At 44.4% G+C, this 19853-nt stretch overlaps 1 protein-coding gene across 5 annotated transcripts in view; it reads left to right on the forward strand.

Annotated features, from left to right (window-relative positions):
* Positions 1-19853, forward strand: part of DISC1 (DISC1 scaffold protein) — a 373181-nt gene that overhangs the window by 182177 nt on the left and 171151 nt on the right. The window contains exon 10 of one of the 5 annotated variants that reach the window (XM_044386066.3): positions 15599-17458. The exons of the other annotated variants lie outside the window; for them this stretch is intronic. Within the exon in view, the coding sequence (XP_044242001.2) occupies positions 15599-15762 (164 nt within the window). The 3' untranslated portion in view covers positions 15763-17458. Of the gene's footprint in view, positions 1-15598; positions 17459-19853 lie in introns of those variants that run through there. 5 annotated transcript variants of the gene reach the window in all.

Genomic DNA, 19853 nt, shown 5'->3' on the forward strand with positions numbered 1-19853 from the left:
TTTTATGTTCTTCATGAACTTGATTCATAACATGACCTTCTCTACACATCCCTCAGCCTCACCACCCTACCTAAATGCTGCACTCATGGTCATGACTGTGAAAACAGAGTCCACGAAAAGGCATCTCTTGAGGCTGTTGCGTGCCCTGAAAAGATAGGTTTTTTTCACTTCTGAAATTTCCAAGTATGCTGTCTGTATTTCGTACCTGAAACGATGATTTGCAACTCCCTGATACCAGAAGGATCATTTCATTCGATAGGAGGTCCTCTAGGTTATCTAACGGCATATTTTATATTAAAACCAAAATCCTTTGTTACGGAAGGGCGACTAAGAGGGGCCGAGCATTCTAAAGCCAATAAGAAAAATAGTTGAACTATAACAATTTAATTAGATACATATTTGTTAACTTCAAACCACTTTTTGATGCATTTTCAAAGAACCTTTGATAGTTCCACTTTCTGTTCTAAAATGCTTAAATGTCGGTGTTTTCCTCTGTATTCTTGTAAGCACAGGCATTCATAAGTAGGTTGACATACTGTTTTTTTTTTTTTTTAAAGATTTTATTTATTTATTTGACACAAAGAGAGATAGCCAGCGAGAGAGGGAACACAGGCAGGGGGAGTGGGAGAGGAAGAAGCAGGCTCATAGCGGAGGAGCCTGATGTGGGGCTCGATCCCATAATGCCGGGATCACGCCCTGAGGCGAAGGCAGACGCTTAACGACTGCGCCACCCAGGCACCCCAGGTTGACATACTATTGAGGACTACTACAAGCCCTGTTTTCTTATGAATTTACTGCTATGCCATCCTATAGACCACAAGGAATTCAACTTGCAAAATGTGACGGTCTTCTCTCTAAGCTTCGAGTGAGTTTTTGCACTTTAAATAAAACATTTAACATACTCCGTAATTCAGGGCTTTGAAGAATTAAGACTGATTTTTTCCTTAAATTGAGCCCAATTTTGTGAGGCTTCACCGAATTCAGTTTTCTTGGTGCTATGACGTGTTCTCTGCTGTCACAATTTTTTCCAGTGATTAAATTTGTATGAAATATCTTGTTTTCCTCTTTTTTTTTTTAAAGATTTTATTTATTTATTTGACAGAGACAGACGGCCAGCGAGAGAGGGAACACAAGCAGGGGGAGTGGGAGAGGAAGAAGCAGGCTCTTAGTGGAGGAGCCTGATGTGGGGCTCAAACCCAGAACGCTGGGATCACGCCCTGAGCTGAAGACAGATGCTTAACCACTGCGCTACCCAGGCGCCCCTTGTTTTCCTCTTTGACATTACCATGAGTTATGGCCTCCTGCCATTTTCCTCAGGTACTTCCTCTTCTTTGAAGCCGCCATATGTTTAGGAACTCAAGAGAGACAGTCCTTTTTTTGAGAGACCATTCTTTGTTATTAATTTGATTTTTCAGGTTTTCTTAGCTCTTGTAAAGGAGAGGGGGTATGCTGATCAGTGTTTTCCTGCCGTGATTGCTTTGTTGCTCCACTTTTCTCTGCCCTGGGACCACCACACTTTTGTATCTGGGGATAGCCATCCGGTCTCATCTGCTTTCCCTCAGGTTTTTATACAACTGGGGAGGGTTGGATCACCATAGCGGTGGACAATCCTAAGCTAATGCCTGAAGTTTAATATTTATACCATGGCAGAAACCATCAAGAGTTGCTTAAAGATCTACTGACTTGACAGCATCAAAAATTTATAAACCAGGTATGCTTATATTTTACATGTTCCCATAGTTATAGAATGTAATTGTATTTTTGTCTTGACATTATACTTTCCAAAGTCTTCCTGACTCATTAACAACTGGTTGCATACTTTGCTTTGAGATTTAATTATAACCAAACTTTTTAAGTCTCCTTTTATTTACCAAAATGATGTTAAACTTTTGGTTATTTTAGCCTGTTTTGAACATCTCCCTTTTTGTATGTGTTACTGTGGCTGCTTTACAATTCATGTATCCCCAAATACTACGTTACACTTCCCTCAGAAAGAAGCTAATGCAAATATACCATGATTTCAGGGTGTACTTAATGAAAGGAAGCCTGGGCTTACTCAGACAAGGTAACTGTAGGATTGAGCTTTTTAACTCTGTATGTGACCCAGTATTGGACTTTTTTTTGTTTTGTTTTGTTTTTTGTTTTTTTTATTATAATAATATTTTTTATTATATTATGTTAGTCACCATACAGTACATCCCTGGTTTTTGATGTAAAGTTCGATGATTCATTAGTTGCGTATAACACCCAGTGCACCATGCAATACATGCCCTCCTTACTACCCATCACCAGCCTATTCCATTCCCCCACCTCCTCCCCTCTGAAGCCCTCAGTTTGTTTCTCAGAGTCCATAGTCTCTCATGCTTCATTTGGTCCATATGTCCCAATTGTATTGGCAAGACAGAAAATTAGGCTTTGGCAAATGTCTGTTTGCCTTTCACCAAACCTCATTTTTTCCTCCCAGAGACTGAGGAACAGGAGGGGCTGAATACCAGACTGCAAGTCTGCCCTGAGGAGGTCACCAAACACTGAAATTCCCTAATGGTCTGGAATCCTAGCAACGCAGCAACCTTTGAAAGCAAAGTAATTTCCCCTCTGGATTATATAAGAATCCTCTGAAGGTGAAGCTTAGAAGATTCCTGGGGTTACTCTAGTCATTTAAATTTTTTAAAGAGAATTTATTCCACAAAACAACACAAGAATAAGACACATTTTCAAAACTGAACAAAAAATGTCCATCGTACAACGTCCATAACAGAGCTCCTGCTTTCATTTTTAGTGTTGCCCCAATGTCTGAAGCACGAGCACCTTTTACACACTGTGTATTCTCTCCCTGCTGTTAGCCTTGTATGGCAGTAATGAAAGCATCACATCCCTCAAGCCTCGCAACTGTATGTTGCAATAAATTTGCCATCCCCATTCCTCAGATGCTGACACTGAGGCTCAGTGAGCTAAGGGAGTTGTAGATGGGAAGTGAAGAGCTGGAACGTGAGTCAGACCTTCTGGCCCCAGAGCCATGCTCCTCATCACACACTTACATTTCCCTGTTGTGACAGAGCATTCCAGTTTAGTATTTATGGGCTTTATAACATTCCGAGACTCAATATACCATGGTTTGCTTGCCCCTAATTTTGATATGTTTCATGATCATTTTTATTAATTCCTTTCTAAAGATAAAGTGTCAGATCAGGATTCCTGGACCAAAGAGTATGACCAGCGTTATGGCGTAGTACATGCTGGAAACTGATTTTCAGAAGAATCATAGCAGTTTAATGGATGCTACCAATCCTTCCTTTCCCATGCTGGGTGTTATTTCTTAAAAGGTTATTAGTATAATAATAATAATTAGATAGTATTTAGTTCATGCCTTATTTCTGCATATATTTGACCAATTGCAAGGCTGAAATTGCTTCTTTTTGTGCCTTTATATTTTTTTTCATAGTTTATTGTCCATATACTTTGTCCATTCTTGGGGGGAGAGGAAGGGAACTTGATGGTTTCCTCATCTTTATATAATATGGTTATTATAATTTTTTCCTTTGTGTATGCACACGTGTGGAATTAACCCCTTATCGTAATTGGTAACAGACCAAGAAAAGAAATTTTTGTGAACAGTGATACCATGTTGGGATGACAGTTTAGAATCAATTCTGAAACTTCTAAGGCATCAGGGTGCAAATAATGTAACAGCAACAGAGACAGGTCTTCCCAGGAAAGGCAGTCTGTCTCCACTATGTGCATTAATATTCACTGGGCCTGGCCTTTCAAACACATGTGACATCGAGGGAACTGCTGCAATTGGAACCATAATGAACCGGCTTTACTTTTTACAATAAATCTGGAGAAGGCATTGTTTTTTATGTTTGCATCCATTAAAATGCACAAACTGAGAGCGGTGTATGGCTTCCTACCCACGTCCTTCCTTTCTCTGCGTGATGCAGCTAGTGTGTAGAACCTCACTGTCTTTGACTTTTTTTTTTTGAAGCCTTATTTATTTATTTATTTGAGAGAGAGAGTGCGTGTGTGTGCACACGAGCAGGGGGAGGGGCAGAGGGGGAGGGAGAGAGAATCCCAAGCCGACTCTGCTGAGCACGGAGCCCAACATGGGACTCAATCTCACGACCTTGAGATCACAACCTGAGCTGAAACCAAGAGATGCTGCTTAACTGAGTGCGCCACTCAGGCACCCCCACCCACCACTTTTTTTTTTTTTTTTAAATTTTCTGTTGTCTGGGTAGATCCATTAGAAAAGTAGCTCCTACCTGTAGGAATCTTTTCTTCCAAAGCATGCTGTTAATTCACAGACTGAAGGAGAGTGTCTGTCTATGGTGTGTGTGGCCACTGAGGATCCGTTTGAGGGAGAGAGCTAAAGGACATGATAGAAAAAGGACCTCCTTGTCCTGGAAAAATGCCAGATGGGACGAACTTTTACATTGTTACCAGCTTTTCATAGAGAGCTGTTGGGTTTGCCAGGACTCCCTCCCCTTCTCTCCTCAGACAATAAGCAGTGTTAGGTATTAAATCAAAGGTCCCTTTCCGCGGATGACGTGTAACCATAATAAGTTACTATGATCTGGGCTTCATGAAGGCACCTTCTTGCGTGTCGCAGCTGTTGGACATCAGATTCTCCCACCTCTCAGACCACGTCTTCCCACAGCTTTCTGCTGCTCTCCATTGGCTCCCCCAGGCATATCTGGTTTCTTCCCTCCACCTCTGGAATATCCCATGCCCTTATCCACCCATGTGCCCACTCCCTACATTCCTTCTAAGCTTCACCCTGATGGCTCCCTCTGGCCTTCTGAACTTCCCATGGTCTCTGCGTGCTTGGGATGAAGTATGTCAAGCCTCCCCACCATCTCCCCAGAAGTGGCTCCCCGTGACATCTGTGTCTGGACTACTCTTGCCACAGAACCCATGGGCTCTCCCGGACATACCTTCTGTCCTCCTTGCACCATTTTGTTCTCCCCCTGCCTGGAGCTTAGCCTGATACAGTGAAGGTGACCATCATCCCTCCCTTAATGTTTCATGATTATTCATTTCGTTTTGCCATGTTGAATGGAATATTTAATAGCATCTATGAAGAAGCCTGAAGACTATAAATAAACGCTCTCTCTGGTCTTGAAAGGGTTTTATACAATATAAAATTTAGAGCACATTTTTCTCAGGAGCCCTGACATTAATATTCATCATGAGCCCCAAAGTAGAAGCTATTCTATTTTAACATAATGAAGTTTACCATATGTTTCAAAGTTACTTGCAATTGTGCTTCTCATAATGACAATTAGAAAGGTCATCTTGTCTTGCCAGATTCTGTTAGATATATAAACCAGCTCCTGGCTGTCGGTGTGAGATAAATGAGGGCACTTGTGTGCAAATACAAGGGGAAGACATGATTCTTCTTATCCCAAAGTGTAGCTTTTTGCATCTAATTACCAAACATGAAACACACTATTCTTTGGCTTTACATCATATATGGACATAGAAATTGAGACTTCCAAAACAAATTCTCCTTTGCGCTCTTAGTGACTAAATTATATGAGTTTTTTTTTTTTTAACCCCCATCCATTAAGCATGATGTGATGGATCCCCTAAAACATTGGATAGAGAAATTTGACATAAAGACAGTGGTTTGTTTCTGATCTTTTTACTGCCTTTCTTAAAAAATTATTTATTTGCATTAATGTATGGTAACATTATTTAATTCTCCACATCTGAACTTTGGTGAAAGAATAGAGAGAAGGTGAAGAGGTGGCCATGAGTCAGGGTAACAGGTTTCTTATGGAGCTTGTAGAAGGCTAAATCTGTGTTAGCATCGAAGCAGGTGATGCTTGGAGGAGAGGGTCTCAGGAGCTGATGCTGGAGAACAGTGGTTCTTAATCTGGCTTGGGAATAGCAAATTAGGTTGTCTAGTTGAAATATTAATATATTTCTATGTATAAATTCCCCTTCATCTTCCTTCCTTCCTTCCTTCCTTCCTTCCTTCCTTCCTTCCTTCCTTCCCTCCCCCCTTCTCCCTCCCTCCCTCCCTCCCTCCCTCCCTCCCTCCTTCCTTTCCTTCCTTCTTTTTCTCCAAGCTTCTTTGCCTGAATTATGACAGGCTAAACTTCTGTATTCAAGCCTTTGGAATTTACAAACATTCATCAATACATAGGAAAGACAGGTAAGAACGTCTTGGATTCATTAGTGCAGGCACATGGTCTCCATAGTTCTCAAATTTCTTACTTGGGAGAATGCTGGAGAAGATTCTGTGGTCCATGAAACATCTGATTGTTGCCATCTGATACTATTAAATGTCTGAGCTTTAAAAATCAGTCTGTTTATTGAACATATATTCATGGAATGCAGACAGTGCAGAGAGCTGCCTCTTTCCAGCCTTTGGGTTTGAGCTGTGCTCTGATGGCTGCACACCATCTATCTAGAATAGTTTGTGGTCAGATTTACCAGAGGCACAGAATTAGTCCACATCCCTCAAGGTGCTTTCCAGGCAAATGAATCGATTTTAATTATTTTTACTATTAAAAATGATCCTTCTTAATTGAGAGTGCTGGGAAGAGAGGAATAAACAGGCTTAATAGATTGTTACACATAAGTGAAGAAAAAAATCACAATGCTTGTAAATAAGGAAAAGAACAGTAGCAGAGTATGAAAAGGGCTTCTTTCTTCCATTCTTATTTTCCTCTTTGGCCTAAAGCTGTTAACATTGGGTGTGTGTCCCTGTTGTCATTTCATATTATAACCCAAATGCTGTTTGATGCTGCTACGGATGGATATCTGAGTCTATCTCAAGAGTTACATGTAAGTTTGTGTAGTGGCATTTTTTTGATTGTACATTTTGACTCAGTATACAATGCCCTTCCACGGAGGTATTTTGTAGGACTGTCAACTCATGTTTGAAGGCCTGTGCAGCACGAGTTCTTGTAATACCTGCCTGGTCTTTCACTCCGAAGTATTAGCTGGCACTCAACACTACAGCAGCTTTTGAGTACCTCCTAGGTGCCAGGCATGGGGAAAGAAGGATGGAAAGATCTGGATCCTGTCCGGAGAAGCTTGCAGTCATTGGTGGAGGAGGCAGGCCTATATAGGAAACAGAACACTGTGTGGGGAGGGATGAAATAATGAAACAAAGGTGAAAAGAGAGCAGAGAGGAAGACAGCTAAGCATGCCCTGGAAGAACCCGGGACTGCTTCACAGAGAAGGCGAAACGTGGACTGTGTCTTGAGGGTGGATGAGGGTGGAGGGGCTGGAGGCCTCTAGGCTGGAGGAGAGCATGACTCAGAGGTCAGGCGAGCATGGCACATTTGGGACATGATGAGACCAGGGACCGGATCCTGGTCCTGCCACATAGTTGCTGCGTGACTTTGGATAAAGCTCCTGATCTCTCCGAGCACCAGTGTTCCCCTCTGTCACAGGAATGTGACCACCTTCCTGTAATTACACAGAGCTATGAGAGGATGAAGGGAGATACACATGTGACAGATGTGGCTTGGCCCCTGGCTTGTAATAAGGACTCAGTTAACCTCACTTATTGATCTGGCCGATAGTAGGTCCAATAATAGGCCCAATAATAAGGGTCCAAGAGTGGGAAGCATAGAGGGTGAGGCCGAAGAAGTAGGGAAGAGCCAAACCATGAGAGGCCTCTTTGCCATGCTGGCGTTGTCAAGGTGTTTGGAAGATGGTGGTTCGTCATTGAAGAAACCTGGTTCCTGTGACCTTAACCTACCCTGAACATTCTTACTTTATAAAGTAGATGACTACCTACAATCTTACATGTTTCTCTCTTAAAAATGTGACTAACATTATGTGCCTATTAAGGCTAGATATAAAATATTGATAATGTCAAGTGTTGAGAAGGCGGAACAACCAGATTGCTCATAGATGGCTGGTGGGTGTGAATGGTAGAGCCGTTCTAGAGAACAGTTTGTCAGTTTCTTATAAACTTAAACACGCACTTGCCATAGTGATCCAGCAATTCCATTCCTAGATATTTATTTATCCTATAGAAATAGTTATGCCCACACAAAGATGTGTAATGAATGTTTATAGCAGCATGATTCATAATCACCCAAAACCGGAGAAGCCTAGTGTCCTTCAGTGGGTGACCGGAATAGCAAGCTATTGAACATCCACAGAGTGGAATATTACTCAGCAATAAAAAGGATGAATTATTAATACACACAACTTGGATGCATCTCAAATGCATTATGCTGAATCAGAGAAGACAGACACAAAAGGCTTTATCCTGTATGACTCAATTCATTTAACACTGTAGAAAAGGCAGACCCCTAGGGACAGGGCTATAGGGGTGGGGGAGGGTCTGGCTACAAAGGGACAGTGCCAGAGAATTCCTTGGGGGGTGTTGGGATTGTTCTGTATCCTGTTTGTGGTGATGGTTACAAAAATCCATCCATGGCATTAAAACCCATAGAGCTATCACCAAAAAAAGGAAAAAAAAAGGAAAAAAAAAGGAAAAAAAAAAAAGGAAAAGTAAATTTTACTGTATGTATATGAATATAGCTCATATCTTGCATGCATTACCTGTTTGATCTCATTTAAGCCTCTAACAGCCCTGTGAGGTTAATGTTACTATTTTCTCTAGTATCATATTATCCACTATTGTTATTATTGACTATGTTGACATTTCACAAGGTTTGGCTCAAGGTTGCAGAGCCTGGCTCAAGCCAGGTTTGTGTTACTCTTCAAGCCCAAAGGATTGCACGGCACCCCTCAAGGAGCTGGAGAGGGCGTGGGAGCCACTTGACTCGGCCTCTGGTCCAGGCTGCTCCCTAGTGATCCAGTTACCCAGCTGATCCATCAATGTCTGTGGCTCTGTGTATCCTGTGGTTCAAATTTTAAAAATGGACAAAGATTTTAAATGATTTTCCTATATGCTTAGTCTCAGGGAATTTGCTATTGAATATTTTATCCCTAACTTCTTAACTTGTACTGTTGGCTAAGTTAAATTTGGCTTCTTTTCAAGGAACTACTACCTCCCCAGAGGGCTTTTGAATGGTGACACCAGTGAAAGCCTTGCTCAATTTTTGTTCACTTCACAGCTTCAACTTAGTCTCCTTAAATATCATTCAGGTTGTAACCCAAGGCAGCTCTGTGGCTGAGTAGAGCTGTTAATTAACTACCATACTCAACCTTAGACCACAGGATAGGAGATAACTCCTTAGAGAAAAAAAGAGCAAAATATTAAATAAAGAGAAACAGTAAAAAAGATGGAAGAAATTTAATTCTTTTTGCATATTTTATACTTATTTGTTTAAATATCTATTTCCCCAACCACTGTGACTGCTTTTTGAGTTCATTAATCTTTTATATCCCTCCCACCCCCATCTGTGCTTTGCATGTAGAGTAGGGGCTTAGTAAAGGCTTGCTGAATTAGATGGATCCTGAACTGGATTGTTGAGTGGAATTTGTGATGTGCAGTATTTCCAAGTATTATTCTTCCAACAGTCCTGTATTCAGAATCATCTATAAGCCAAGTCCTGTGAAGGTGCTCTTAGAGATATTATGTGAATTATTACTTACAAAATCCTATGAAGCATGTATCCTCCTTCCCGAAGGAGGGCCAGGAGGGATGAGCTGAACTGCTCAGTATGCACACCAGACAGAGTGTGAGCTGTATGGTCAGACCCATGCAAATTCAGATCTACATAGTGCCATGTCATGAAGTGGGACATGGCATGGGGTAGTTGTTTAACTTCTGTGAGCCTCATTTTCTGCCCAATTTACTCATGTAACCAGTGGTGGATCCATGGTTTGTAGGCCCTGAAGCTTTTATAGTTTGGAGGTAGGTCTTATATAAGAAAAAGCACACAAAATTCTGAATCAAAATTAGTTACAGGGCTTGGAAGGGACCCATGAAGGTGGGTGGTGCCGGGGCATATGTGTCATTAGATTTATGGTAAATCTGTCCTTGCTTTCAACTGATTTTACTGTGGGCCACTAGGTGCCCAGCACCAGAGATGGAAGAACTGCTGGGAGGGACCAGCAGGAAACAGACAAACTGCATTGCTGTGTGACAAGCGCTATGATGGGCAAGCTTGCAGTGCCAGAGCAAGGTTGCTGGAGTAAATGATGCCTAAACTGTGACTTAGAGTCTGGAAAGGTTAAACCAGAGAAAAATACGGAAAGCATATTTGAGGCAGAAGAAAGAGCAAGGTGCGGAGGTGAGAAAAAATGTACTTCCTTTAAGGACTGTAGGAAGTTTAGTGTGCCTGGTTATTTAATGTAATGGAGGAGTAGAGAGGGCTTAAGTTTCAGAATTAGGGAAGTCCAGGTGGGCTTGTGTACCATTGAAGGAGCTTGGGAATGATCAGAACAGCAAGATGGAAAAATAATAGATTTAAGTAGGGGGTGATTTCATCAGATCTGCACTGAAAGAAAAATAACAAAAAATAAAGCCCACAGTGGGTCTGGCTGCAGACTGCAGAGGGGATCCACACTGGGCATGAGGGCCTTCCTCCTCAGGGAGATGAGTGGGGGGTTGTATCCTAGAGAGGGGTTGGGGCAAGGTGGCTGGAAACAAGACAATGGCTGTGAGGACTGTGAGAAGTAAGTAGAGGGCAGAGATGGTTAGCAGTTAGAACCAACAGGGTTTGATATTGGGTATTTAGAGATGGGAGTGGCAGGATGATGACAAGGGGGAGTTGGCCTTGAAGGTCAGGTTCCTGGCCTGTCTCACAGGTGGCCCATATTTGTTGGAATCAATACTATAAGAACAGCAGATTGGGAAGAGGTCATACATTTCCTTTTTGGTAGTTGACTTTGCAGTTCTTATATGACACCCAAGTGGAGATGTTCAACAGATAGCTGGTTGTGAAGCTGAGGAAGGAGAACTGGGCTGACCATGTGGGTTTGGGCTGTTCCCAGCATATGGCTGACACAGCCGTGGGGATAGAGGAGAGGGCACAGGAAAAGCAGGTGCAGAGAAAAGGAAGCATAAGGGAAGATGCTAAAGAGCACTGGCATTTAGGGGACAGGCAGAGGAAGGGGAGCCACAACGAAGCATGAAGGAGTGAGGATAGGCAAGAGTGGGACATCCCAGAAGCTGTGAGGAGCACATGTTGTTTTTATTTGTCTGGTTCCCTTCCATTAAGGACTCACTCCTCCCATTTCCTGCATGAACGTGACTATAGTGATCAATACTGTGGCCACTAATGTGGCACATGGCCCAGAATGGGCAACCATAGAATACTCAGTGGCAGGGAGGATTGTTCAGTTGGTGGAAATGTGAACTGAGCAGGGCCCATCAGAGCCTGGCCCCCCTCCCCTGGCCAGAGTAAGGAAAGCTGGGAGGATGAGAATCTGGGGCTCATGGAGGGGTCATTTTCCTGCCTCATGGAAAGGTCACATGTGAAATGAAGCTATGAAGGGACAAGCAGAGATGAGAGATGGACGGGGAGGGGAGGTAGAGAGTCGTTGCAGCTGCAAAGCTCTGGCTCCTTTTATCCATGAATCTGGGCCTTAAACCTTTTCCTGCCTCTGGCCCTGGAATGACCCTATTATCCTTCCCAGTATGAATGCCAATAGATCCATTTTTGCTTCAGTAGGTTTGAGCTGGGCTGTGATATTTCTTTTTTTTTTTTTTTTTTTTTTTTAAAGATTTTTTATTTATGTATGTGACAGAGAGACAGCCAGAGAGAGAGGGAACACAGCAGGGGGAGTGGGAGAGGAAGAAGCAGGCTCACAGCAGAGGAGCCCGATGTGGGACTCGATCCCGGTACGCCAGGATCACGCCCTGAGCCGAAGGCAGACGCTTTAACGACTGCGCTACCCAGGCGCCCCGATATTTCTTTTTCAGCCTTCCACATGGCAGTGAAGGAATTCTGACTAATAGAGAAGCAAAGGGAAGATATTATTTCAGAAAAGGAGAATGGTGGTGGCAAATATTGCAGAGAAAGCAGGTGCACTGGGGCCCAGGTGTATCCACTGGCTGCAAGAGCACGCAGGTCCAGGGAAACACAGGATAGAATCTGATCTGCTGGGCGGGCGAGTGAGGAGGAAAGGCAGAAGAGGCAATGAGTGGAAAACTCATTCTGTGAGTTAATTGTGAAGGGAAAGAAAAAGGGAATGGGGAAGAGGGAATGGGATAAGGAATTTCTTCTTTCTTTCCCTCCCTCCCTCCCTCCCTCCTTGTCTCCCTCCCTCCCTTCTTCCTTCCCTCCCTTTCTTCCTTCTCTCTCTCTCTCTCTGTGTCTCTCTTTCTCTCTTTCTTTCAGACACTGTAGATGGGGAACATTCAGATACTAGTGACAGCCAGTGGAGGGGATGGGGAGAAGGCAGAGAAAGGAGATAGCTGGCTGAGCAGGGGCCCTGTGTCAGCTCCATGGTCATTTTGGAATGAATACATGAGCAAGTGAATGAAAGAGGAGGAATGCCATGGGGGTGGAGGGTTGAGATGAGTGGAGGTTTGCAGTGGTCGCCTTGGAGATGGGGGATACCTGTAGTGGGAAACAGAAGAATTGCCAGGTGTGGTCGGAGCACCCATTTGGGATTTGACCCAATGACCTCTAGTGGCATCTGCCTCTGGGGTTGTGTCATTTTGACGGTGCTCGGCAGCCTGGTTTAGGGAGTGAGCATGTAGCCAGTGGCCATGCCAGGTTGGGGTTTTCCCAGGTAGGCAGAGAAGAAGAGCAGCTAGGTTCGGGAGAGAAAGATGGTAGCAGGAGGGTGGGGAACATGATGGACCATGAAGCCAAAATTGGAGGCTGATGAAAAAGGGAAAGTAAAGCAGTCAAGGGACAGATGGCCTAATGTGGCCACAGAACAGGGACAGAATAACAGGTGGAGATGGAGGGGCAGGACGGGGTGGGCTCATGAGTGACTCAGTCCCCAGAGAAGCTGGGGGCTGGGTGGCCCATTTTAGGTGGGAGCAAAGGTCCCTGCAGGTGAGGCCAGGGAACTGAGAAGCTAGGGGGTTGACCTGTTTATTGGTGGATGAGATCAGGGCTTTGGTAGTATGGAAGGCGACTATCTGGATTGGCAGCAAGGAGGAGAACAGAAGTTCACTGTTAGGGCAAGCAGGCAGAGGCAGCCTCAGGAAGGAGCTAAGGGTACAGAATCAAGGAGTCTCCACTTCCAGACCACACAGCAGAGTGCTGGAGACGAGTGTCCATGTTGACAGGAGGGCTGTGGGGATACTGCCCAGCCCCAGGCCAGTGCCTGCCCTGGCCTTTCGAATCGAAATTTATCCTTTTCCTATGATTTCTGCCACTACGGTGCGGCCACCGTTGGGAAAGGAAAAGGGTTTCTGTCCTGGCTTTTCACTGACCTTTATGAAAGAAACAGAACGTCACTGCGTTCTTTCACGTCTATGAAGCCAGTAGTTGTAAGATAACCCACGGATTTGATGATGGCTTTCAGGGGACAGACACAAAGGCTGATGTTCACTTTCATTCCAGATTGCCTCTTGATTTTTTGGGAAAGAAAAAAAAGGTGTATCTTAGGGACGCCTGGGTGGCAAGTCAGCTAAGCATCCGACTCTTGGTTTCAGCTCAGGTCATGCCCTCAGGGTCATGAGATCAGCCACACCGGAGGCTCCACGCTCAGCAGAGAGCCTGCTTGAGATTCTCTCTCTCCCTCTGCCCCTCCCTTTGTGCACACTCTCTCTTTCTCTAAAATAAAAAAAATCCTTTAAAAAAAGTGTTGTATCTTAGAATTTAGGCAATGGTAACCAAAATGATGAGACAATTTTAACTGAAACCAGAGGGAAAAGCCTGAGGTTTTGTTTTTTTTCTTTTTTGGCTGGGAGAAGCTGAGGTAGGAAAACTTGAGAGGCAAATTGACGCATTCCCTGTGATTAGCTTAGGAGCTGCTGGAAAAGGACTCTGGGAATTAGCCAGAAGCAGGAGTTTAGATCATTGGCCTGACTTGGAGGCCAACTTCAGATTCACAGAATTAGGCAGGAGAATTTGCGGCTTCCTTTGTCTTATTGTAAAGACGGTTGTTCTTAAATCGACACAGGCTGTGTGTTAGTCTGCGGGGACTGCCGTAGCAAGTGCCATGGACCTGGGGGCTTTCACAACAGAAATTTATTTTCCTGCATCTCTGGAGGCTGGACGTCTGAGATCGAGGCAGGGTTGGCTCCTCCTGAGGTGTCACTCCTTGCCGTGCAGGTGGCCGTCATCTCCTGGTGTCCTCGTAGGGTTGTCCCTGTGTCCTAGTTGTCTCTTCTTATACAGACACCAGTCCTATTGGATCAGGGCCCACCCCAATGACCTTATTTATTCTTAATGACCACTCTAAAGACCCTGTCTCTAAATGCAGTCACGTTCTGAGTATGGGAGGTTGGGACTTCAACATACGAACCTGGGGGTAGAGGGTCAACAGTTCAGGCCGTAACAGGTGACTCCGTTCTACATTCTATAGTAAGAGAATTTAAAATCAGATCACTGCCTGCACTCTTGGCTTCCAGTCACATACAGGAAATCATCCAGCTCCTTACCTTGGCTGCCCAGCTTCGTGCAGCCGGGGGGCCCTCCCTGGCTGTTAGACTGCTCCCCACGTTTCTCCCGAGCTTGTTCGTGCCTTTGGGGTTTATTCTGTCGTCCAGAACTGGATCCCCCTCAATTGTACACAGGTCTGTGTTTTGGCAATTTAGGTCTGGTCTTAAATCCTGCTCCTCCCAGAGGCCTCCCTGACCCGCTCGCACATGATCTCATTACCTGCTTCTGTTGGTGCCGGAACACTTACCACCGGCTTATAGGACCTCATTTACCTTGTCTCCGGTGTGTTCCCAGCACCCGCACTGTCCCCAGAAGATAGTATCGCTCAGATGTGTGCTGAATAAATGAATAAAATCAGATAAGTCCAGAAAAAACTAAGAAAGCTGGGCTGAATCTAGGAGTTCTTAAAGTCTGAGTTCACTTTTTTCAGATGAGACCCATCTTGGGTGGGCAGCTTGCCTCAGTTCCCACTCCTGGGAGAGAGAACACCGGGGCTGGTCTGACTTAGGTGATTTGCCTTCTGTGATCATGATTATTTTAACCAGCAGGTGACATTTTTGTACACAAGTGTGACTCGGAGATGTGTACAAATGCCCCGGTCCTCCCCTGCCCCTTTCCTATCATGCCTGGTGTCTTGGGTCAAATTTTGGGCAGCGTTGAACTACGGGCGCTCGTCTGTATTCTGTGATACAGGGCATAGGTTGTTTTCATACCCTGCAGTGTCTGGCACACAGAGCAGGCCTGCTGTAAATGTTTGCAGGGTGAAACAATGAATACAGGAGTGAGTACTTAAGTGATAAGAGCGGACCGTCTTTTGAAGATCCCCTAAGGCAGTGCTTCTCAAACTTCAGTGTGTGTCAGTCACCTGGTGAGCTCGCTAAAATGCTGCTTCTGATTCGGGAGGGTGTAGGAGGGCCTAGAGTCTGCACTTCTAGCAGCTTCCAGGTGATCCTGCTGTTGCTGGCCCTCACACCCTTCCTTTGCACAGTGGGGCTCTGGTGTGCGTGCTGGATGGTCTGTCTGCAGGATCGGAGAGAATCTCCTGCAAGGGCCTGTCATCAAAAGACCTGGGTTTATATCCTAGTTTGTCCCCAAATGACATATGCGACTTCTAAAAGTTCCATTTAACCTCTCCTGATCTTCAGTGGCCACTTCCGAGGAACCTGGTCTAGACAGCAGCAGATACCACCCGTCAACACATACAGCCGGCCGGGCTCTTGATGCGTGTTATACCTACTTCTCACAACAACCTCCAGGTTGGAGTCGTGTCCTCATTTCAAGGAGAAGGAAACATGCTCAGAGAGGTTAGCCAAGCCCTAAATGTCAAGTCAACAACCTGCCGGGCTCTGACGATGATGACGACGACGATGATGATGATGATGGTAATTGATGAGATGATGATGTGTGTGTGCTCATTGCTCATAGCACTTTGCTGTCAAATAATCACTTAAGTTCTTCCCAGATGTACACTTTTGAGCCAAAGACCAGGTAGGTAGGTAGTTAACTGCGAGCTTGCACAGGGCTCAAGGTCCTTTTTTGATCTTGAATATAATAGTACCTTTAACCACTGCAGCCCATCCATCTTCTCTTCAGGTACTAAGTTCACATTCTCATGGGCACGTACGCAGTTTTCTTCTAATAGGCTGTAGGCTATTTAAGAGCAAGGTCTGAGTTTTATTTTCCATTCTATTCTCTGTGATGCTCAATTATTATTGCTTTGGTGCAGTTTGAGTGAAATAGAATTTGGGAGAAGCATGGGGGCAGCCTCTGTACCAAAAGACCTTTCCCAATGCTCAGTAAGGGGTTGAAGATCACCAAAACTCTGGGGGCTGGAGCTCTCTCTGTCTTGATTAATTTTGATTTATGGTATTTTTCTATGAAAGAGTAAATGCCCGTGGGAGGGCCAGGCCCCCCATCAGAGAGGACTCTGGCAGTTTGCTAAGAGTGAGAGTTGTTCGTGCATGCTGTGTGTTCCAGGCAGGGCACGGAAGGCGGTGGGAGGAATCTAGGGATAACCGTCAGGTGCTTGAACGCAGTGGAGGTGCCTTCCCTGCTGCCATGTTTATCTTGTCTCCACTGGCATCACTGATGGCTAAATCAAGGGACAGACGGAGGCATTACGTATGATTCTATGACAGACAGCCCTTAGGGAGTCAGGAAGGATGCCAGAGTTTGCCATCAAGTAAATCTGTTGCCTTTTGAAAGACTTGCCTGTCTGTGAAATGCACGTCCCAAACAAGTTCCGACTTGAGTTGTTTGAAATTCCAGTAAATCACAAATTTCTCTCGTGTGTCTTTGGGGTGATGAAAACCTTCTAGGATTGTGCAAAAACAAAATAGAACCTCTGCTCTGACCCTAGCAGGGAATCGCTGACGTAACTGTGGTTGGTGACAGGTGGACCAAAATAAATGGTAGGGATATCGGTACTAGATGGATAGAAGCCACACTGTCACTCGTTAAAAAAGAGCAAAAATGCAAAAAAGAAAGAAAAAGAGCTTACACTCGCTTTTATGAAGTTGTAAAAGAGGAGTATACCAGAATTGTTTTAAATGTGGTAAAAGTAGGGAAACATCTATTTAAAAGGAGCATGTTTGGTTTATTTTTTTATTTTGAATTGTTCTGATGTCTTTTTCTTTTGTGAAAATGTGAAGCCCTGGCTTTTTGCTCCATTTCAGTCAGTCATCTGTAGGAGGGGAGCCACAAATAGCCCATTGTTTTAATTTTAGATTTCCTTAAGCTCTCACTGTCACCTCGTCATCTCAGACACCCTCACAGGGAAACCGGCACTGGTGGTGTGTGAAGGTCACAGCAAGGGCAAACATTGCTTCCCAGCAGAACATGTCTGGTGCGGTCTGCGTGTCCCCCGACTTTCCAAGGGGCCCTGCTTTTCACAGGGCAAGACTACTGGGTGCTGTTTTTGCATCTCCCATGTACTTTAGTATTTACATTTCATAGTTGTTACCTAAGTATTCTATGGGTCTATGGTATTTTGGATTACAAGAGCCTCTGAGTGTATTTCTGAATAGTATTTTTCTTTTTTTTTTTTTAAAAAGATTTATTTATTTACTTTAGAGAGAGAGAGAGAGCACACAAGCAGGGGGAGGGGCAGAGGGAGAGAATCCCAAGCAGAATGCCCCGTCCCCCCAACTGGGGCTCAATCTCACGACCCTGAGATCGTGACCTGAGCCAAAACCAAGAGTCAGACGCTCAACTGACTGAGCTACACAGGTGGCCCTGAATAGTATTTTTCTAGGACAATGCAATATGGGTGTTTTCTACTTTTATATTCACAAGTCTCCTGAGTGGCCAATTCACTTCTCTTGACTCGGTGTCCTTGGGTAGCTGTGAACGCACAGAGGGCTAGCCTTGCTGACTGAGCTTCCTCTCACATCCAGGAAGTTGAGTATGCTGCAAAGCCTGGCATGAAACGGGGTCAGCCCCAAGCAGCAAGCAACTAAGTCTTGTCCCTCACGTCACCAATCCCGGGCTGAGGAGACATCACCCGCCTTCGAAGTGGGCAGAAACATGACCGTTTTCTACCTCCAATGGAACTGCAAAGCGGAAAGAAGAAAGTCTCCCCCAGCCCAGTTATACCCATTTTATAGGTTTTGAAGGATGTGGGGGAGGGAGAGCGTGCAAGAAGAGGAGCACTGAGTGCCGGCCAGGCTGAGAGGGGAATCAGGGTGCGGTGGAGGGACACACGCTGCTTCAGACCAGCATCTGGGGAGAGTGGAATCCCCTGGTCTTCTGAGCCCCCATTTACAAAAGGCTTAGAATATAAAATCAGGATATTGTATTTGAAGAGGGAGGAACACAGTGTTAACCCGAGAAAAGACTGATTAAGGACAGTTGTGGAGGAAAAAAATGAAGGGATTTCCAGGGGCCCACCGCGTCCTCCTGTGTTGGAAAGTGTGCTTGGGAGGAGACTGTTTCCTCTAGGGTGTGTGGCTTGCCCAGAACAGTCTACTGGTGTGGTAGCAGCAGCGGGATGAAGGAGGCAGGGCTGTTATTCCTGTTTATGGTCATGAAAAATGAGGCTTAGGAAGGCTACTCAAGATCTGACAGCTAGGAAGGGGTAGACCTTTTTTTGACTGACAAAAAAAAAATAATTAAATAAAATTATTTTACCTTTCTTCTGGAATAGACCAGGGACATCCCATTTCACTATATCTGAAAGTTACCTCTGGGATTGATCATTTATTCAATTGTTCTGAATTTTTATTTCTGAGCTTTATTTAGCTGAGGTTTTGGATTTGGAAGGTGCTAAAAAGCTATTCATTGGTTTCACTTTTCTCGCATAAGCGAAGGGACCATAGCACCAGGTACAGGGATGAGTACAGCAAGGGTTCAAAGGTATAAAAACATAAGCAGCTTTTATATGCATCTTCCTTATATGCATTCACTTCAACAAAAAAAATTAGTGTCATTATTAATTTTTCTAATATTTTGGAAGGCATTCACATTCTGATGTTTGGGGAAGTGATACGCTCCTCGGGTAGGATGGGCAAGAGGGGCTAATTCTAAGTCCTTAGGCTTTAGACTTGAGCTTGAACTTAAGTCATATTTGTATTCCAATTTAGGTTCCTCTTGGCCTAATCTGGTGTTAGCGTCTGGGGCTGAATTTAGCCCCTTGCTTGGTCAAAATAAAGACAGCCGCCTGTTCTGTCTCCCATCTGGGATGGTCATGGGTAATGGGGATCATGCATTTGTCTGACTGCAGATCACAACGAGTGGAAAGAAGTCAGAGACATTTTTTTTTTTTAATGTGAAAGGGAAATTGAATTGTAACTAAATTTAAGTTTCTCCACTGTGCAAATCCCATCTTAAATGACAAGGGATTATACCAGATAGTTTTGGATTTGGGCCCAATATTTGACCTTACAGCAACTCCGAGAGATTAGACTGTAGTTCGCTGGAGAATGCCCTCTGGATTTGATCTTTAAACAGAGCCAAATTAATTCCACTCCTTTCTGCTTTTAAAAGTAATGCTGTTTGGGGATGCATGAAAGCTGTGGTAGACATCTTTGCTGGTATTTGCCTTTAGCATTCTTTCTGGAGGTATTTAGACTTCTCTAATAAAATGCTGCTGTCCTTGGGAAAAAGATGGGTGACAAAAATATTTGTCAGAGACAAAATAATCAAACACTAGTATTGAAATACCTCTGAACTCAGAGGGTGGAGAGGGAACAGACACAAACTTCTTATTTTAAAGGTGGTTGAGTGACAAGGGACCGGTCACAAAGAGCTGGTGGGCTGAAGATGGGCTACCCTGTCCTGGCTCGGTGATGGGTCTGTGTCTTCCTTGCCTGGGGCCCTGATTTTTATGGTAAAGCGTGAAGTTTGGAGGGCCCAGTGCTCTGATGAGACTCGAGAGGCCTCCTTTCACAACCTCCTTTACAG

The sequence above is a fragment of the Ursus arctos genome, unplaced genomic scaffold (assembly GCF_023065955.2).
Source record: "Ursus arctos isolate Adak ecotype North America unplaced genomic scaffold, UrsArc2.0 scaffold_7, whole genome shotgun sequence".
NCBI lineage: Eukaryota > Metazoa > Chordata > Mammalia > Carnivora > Ursidae > Ursus > Ursus arctos.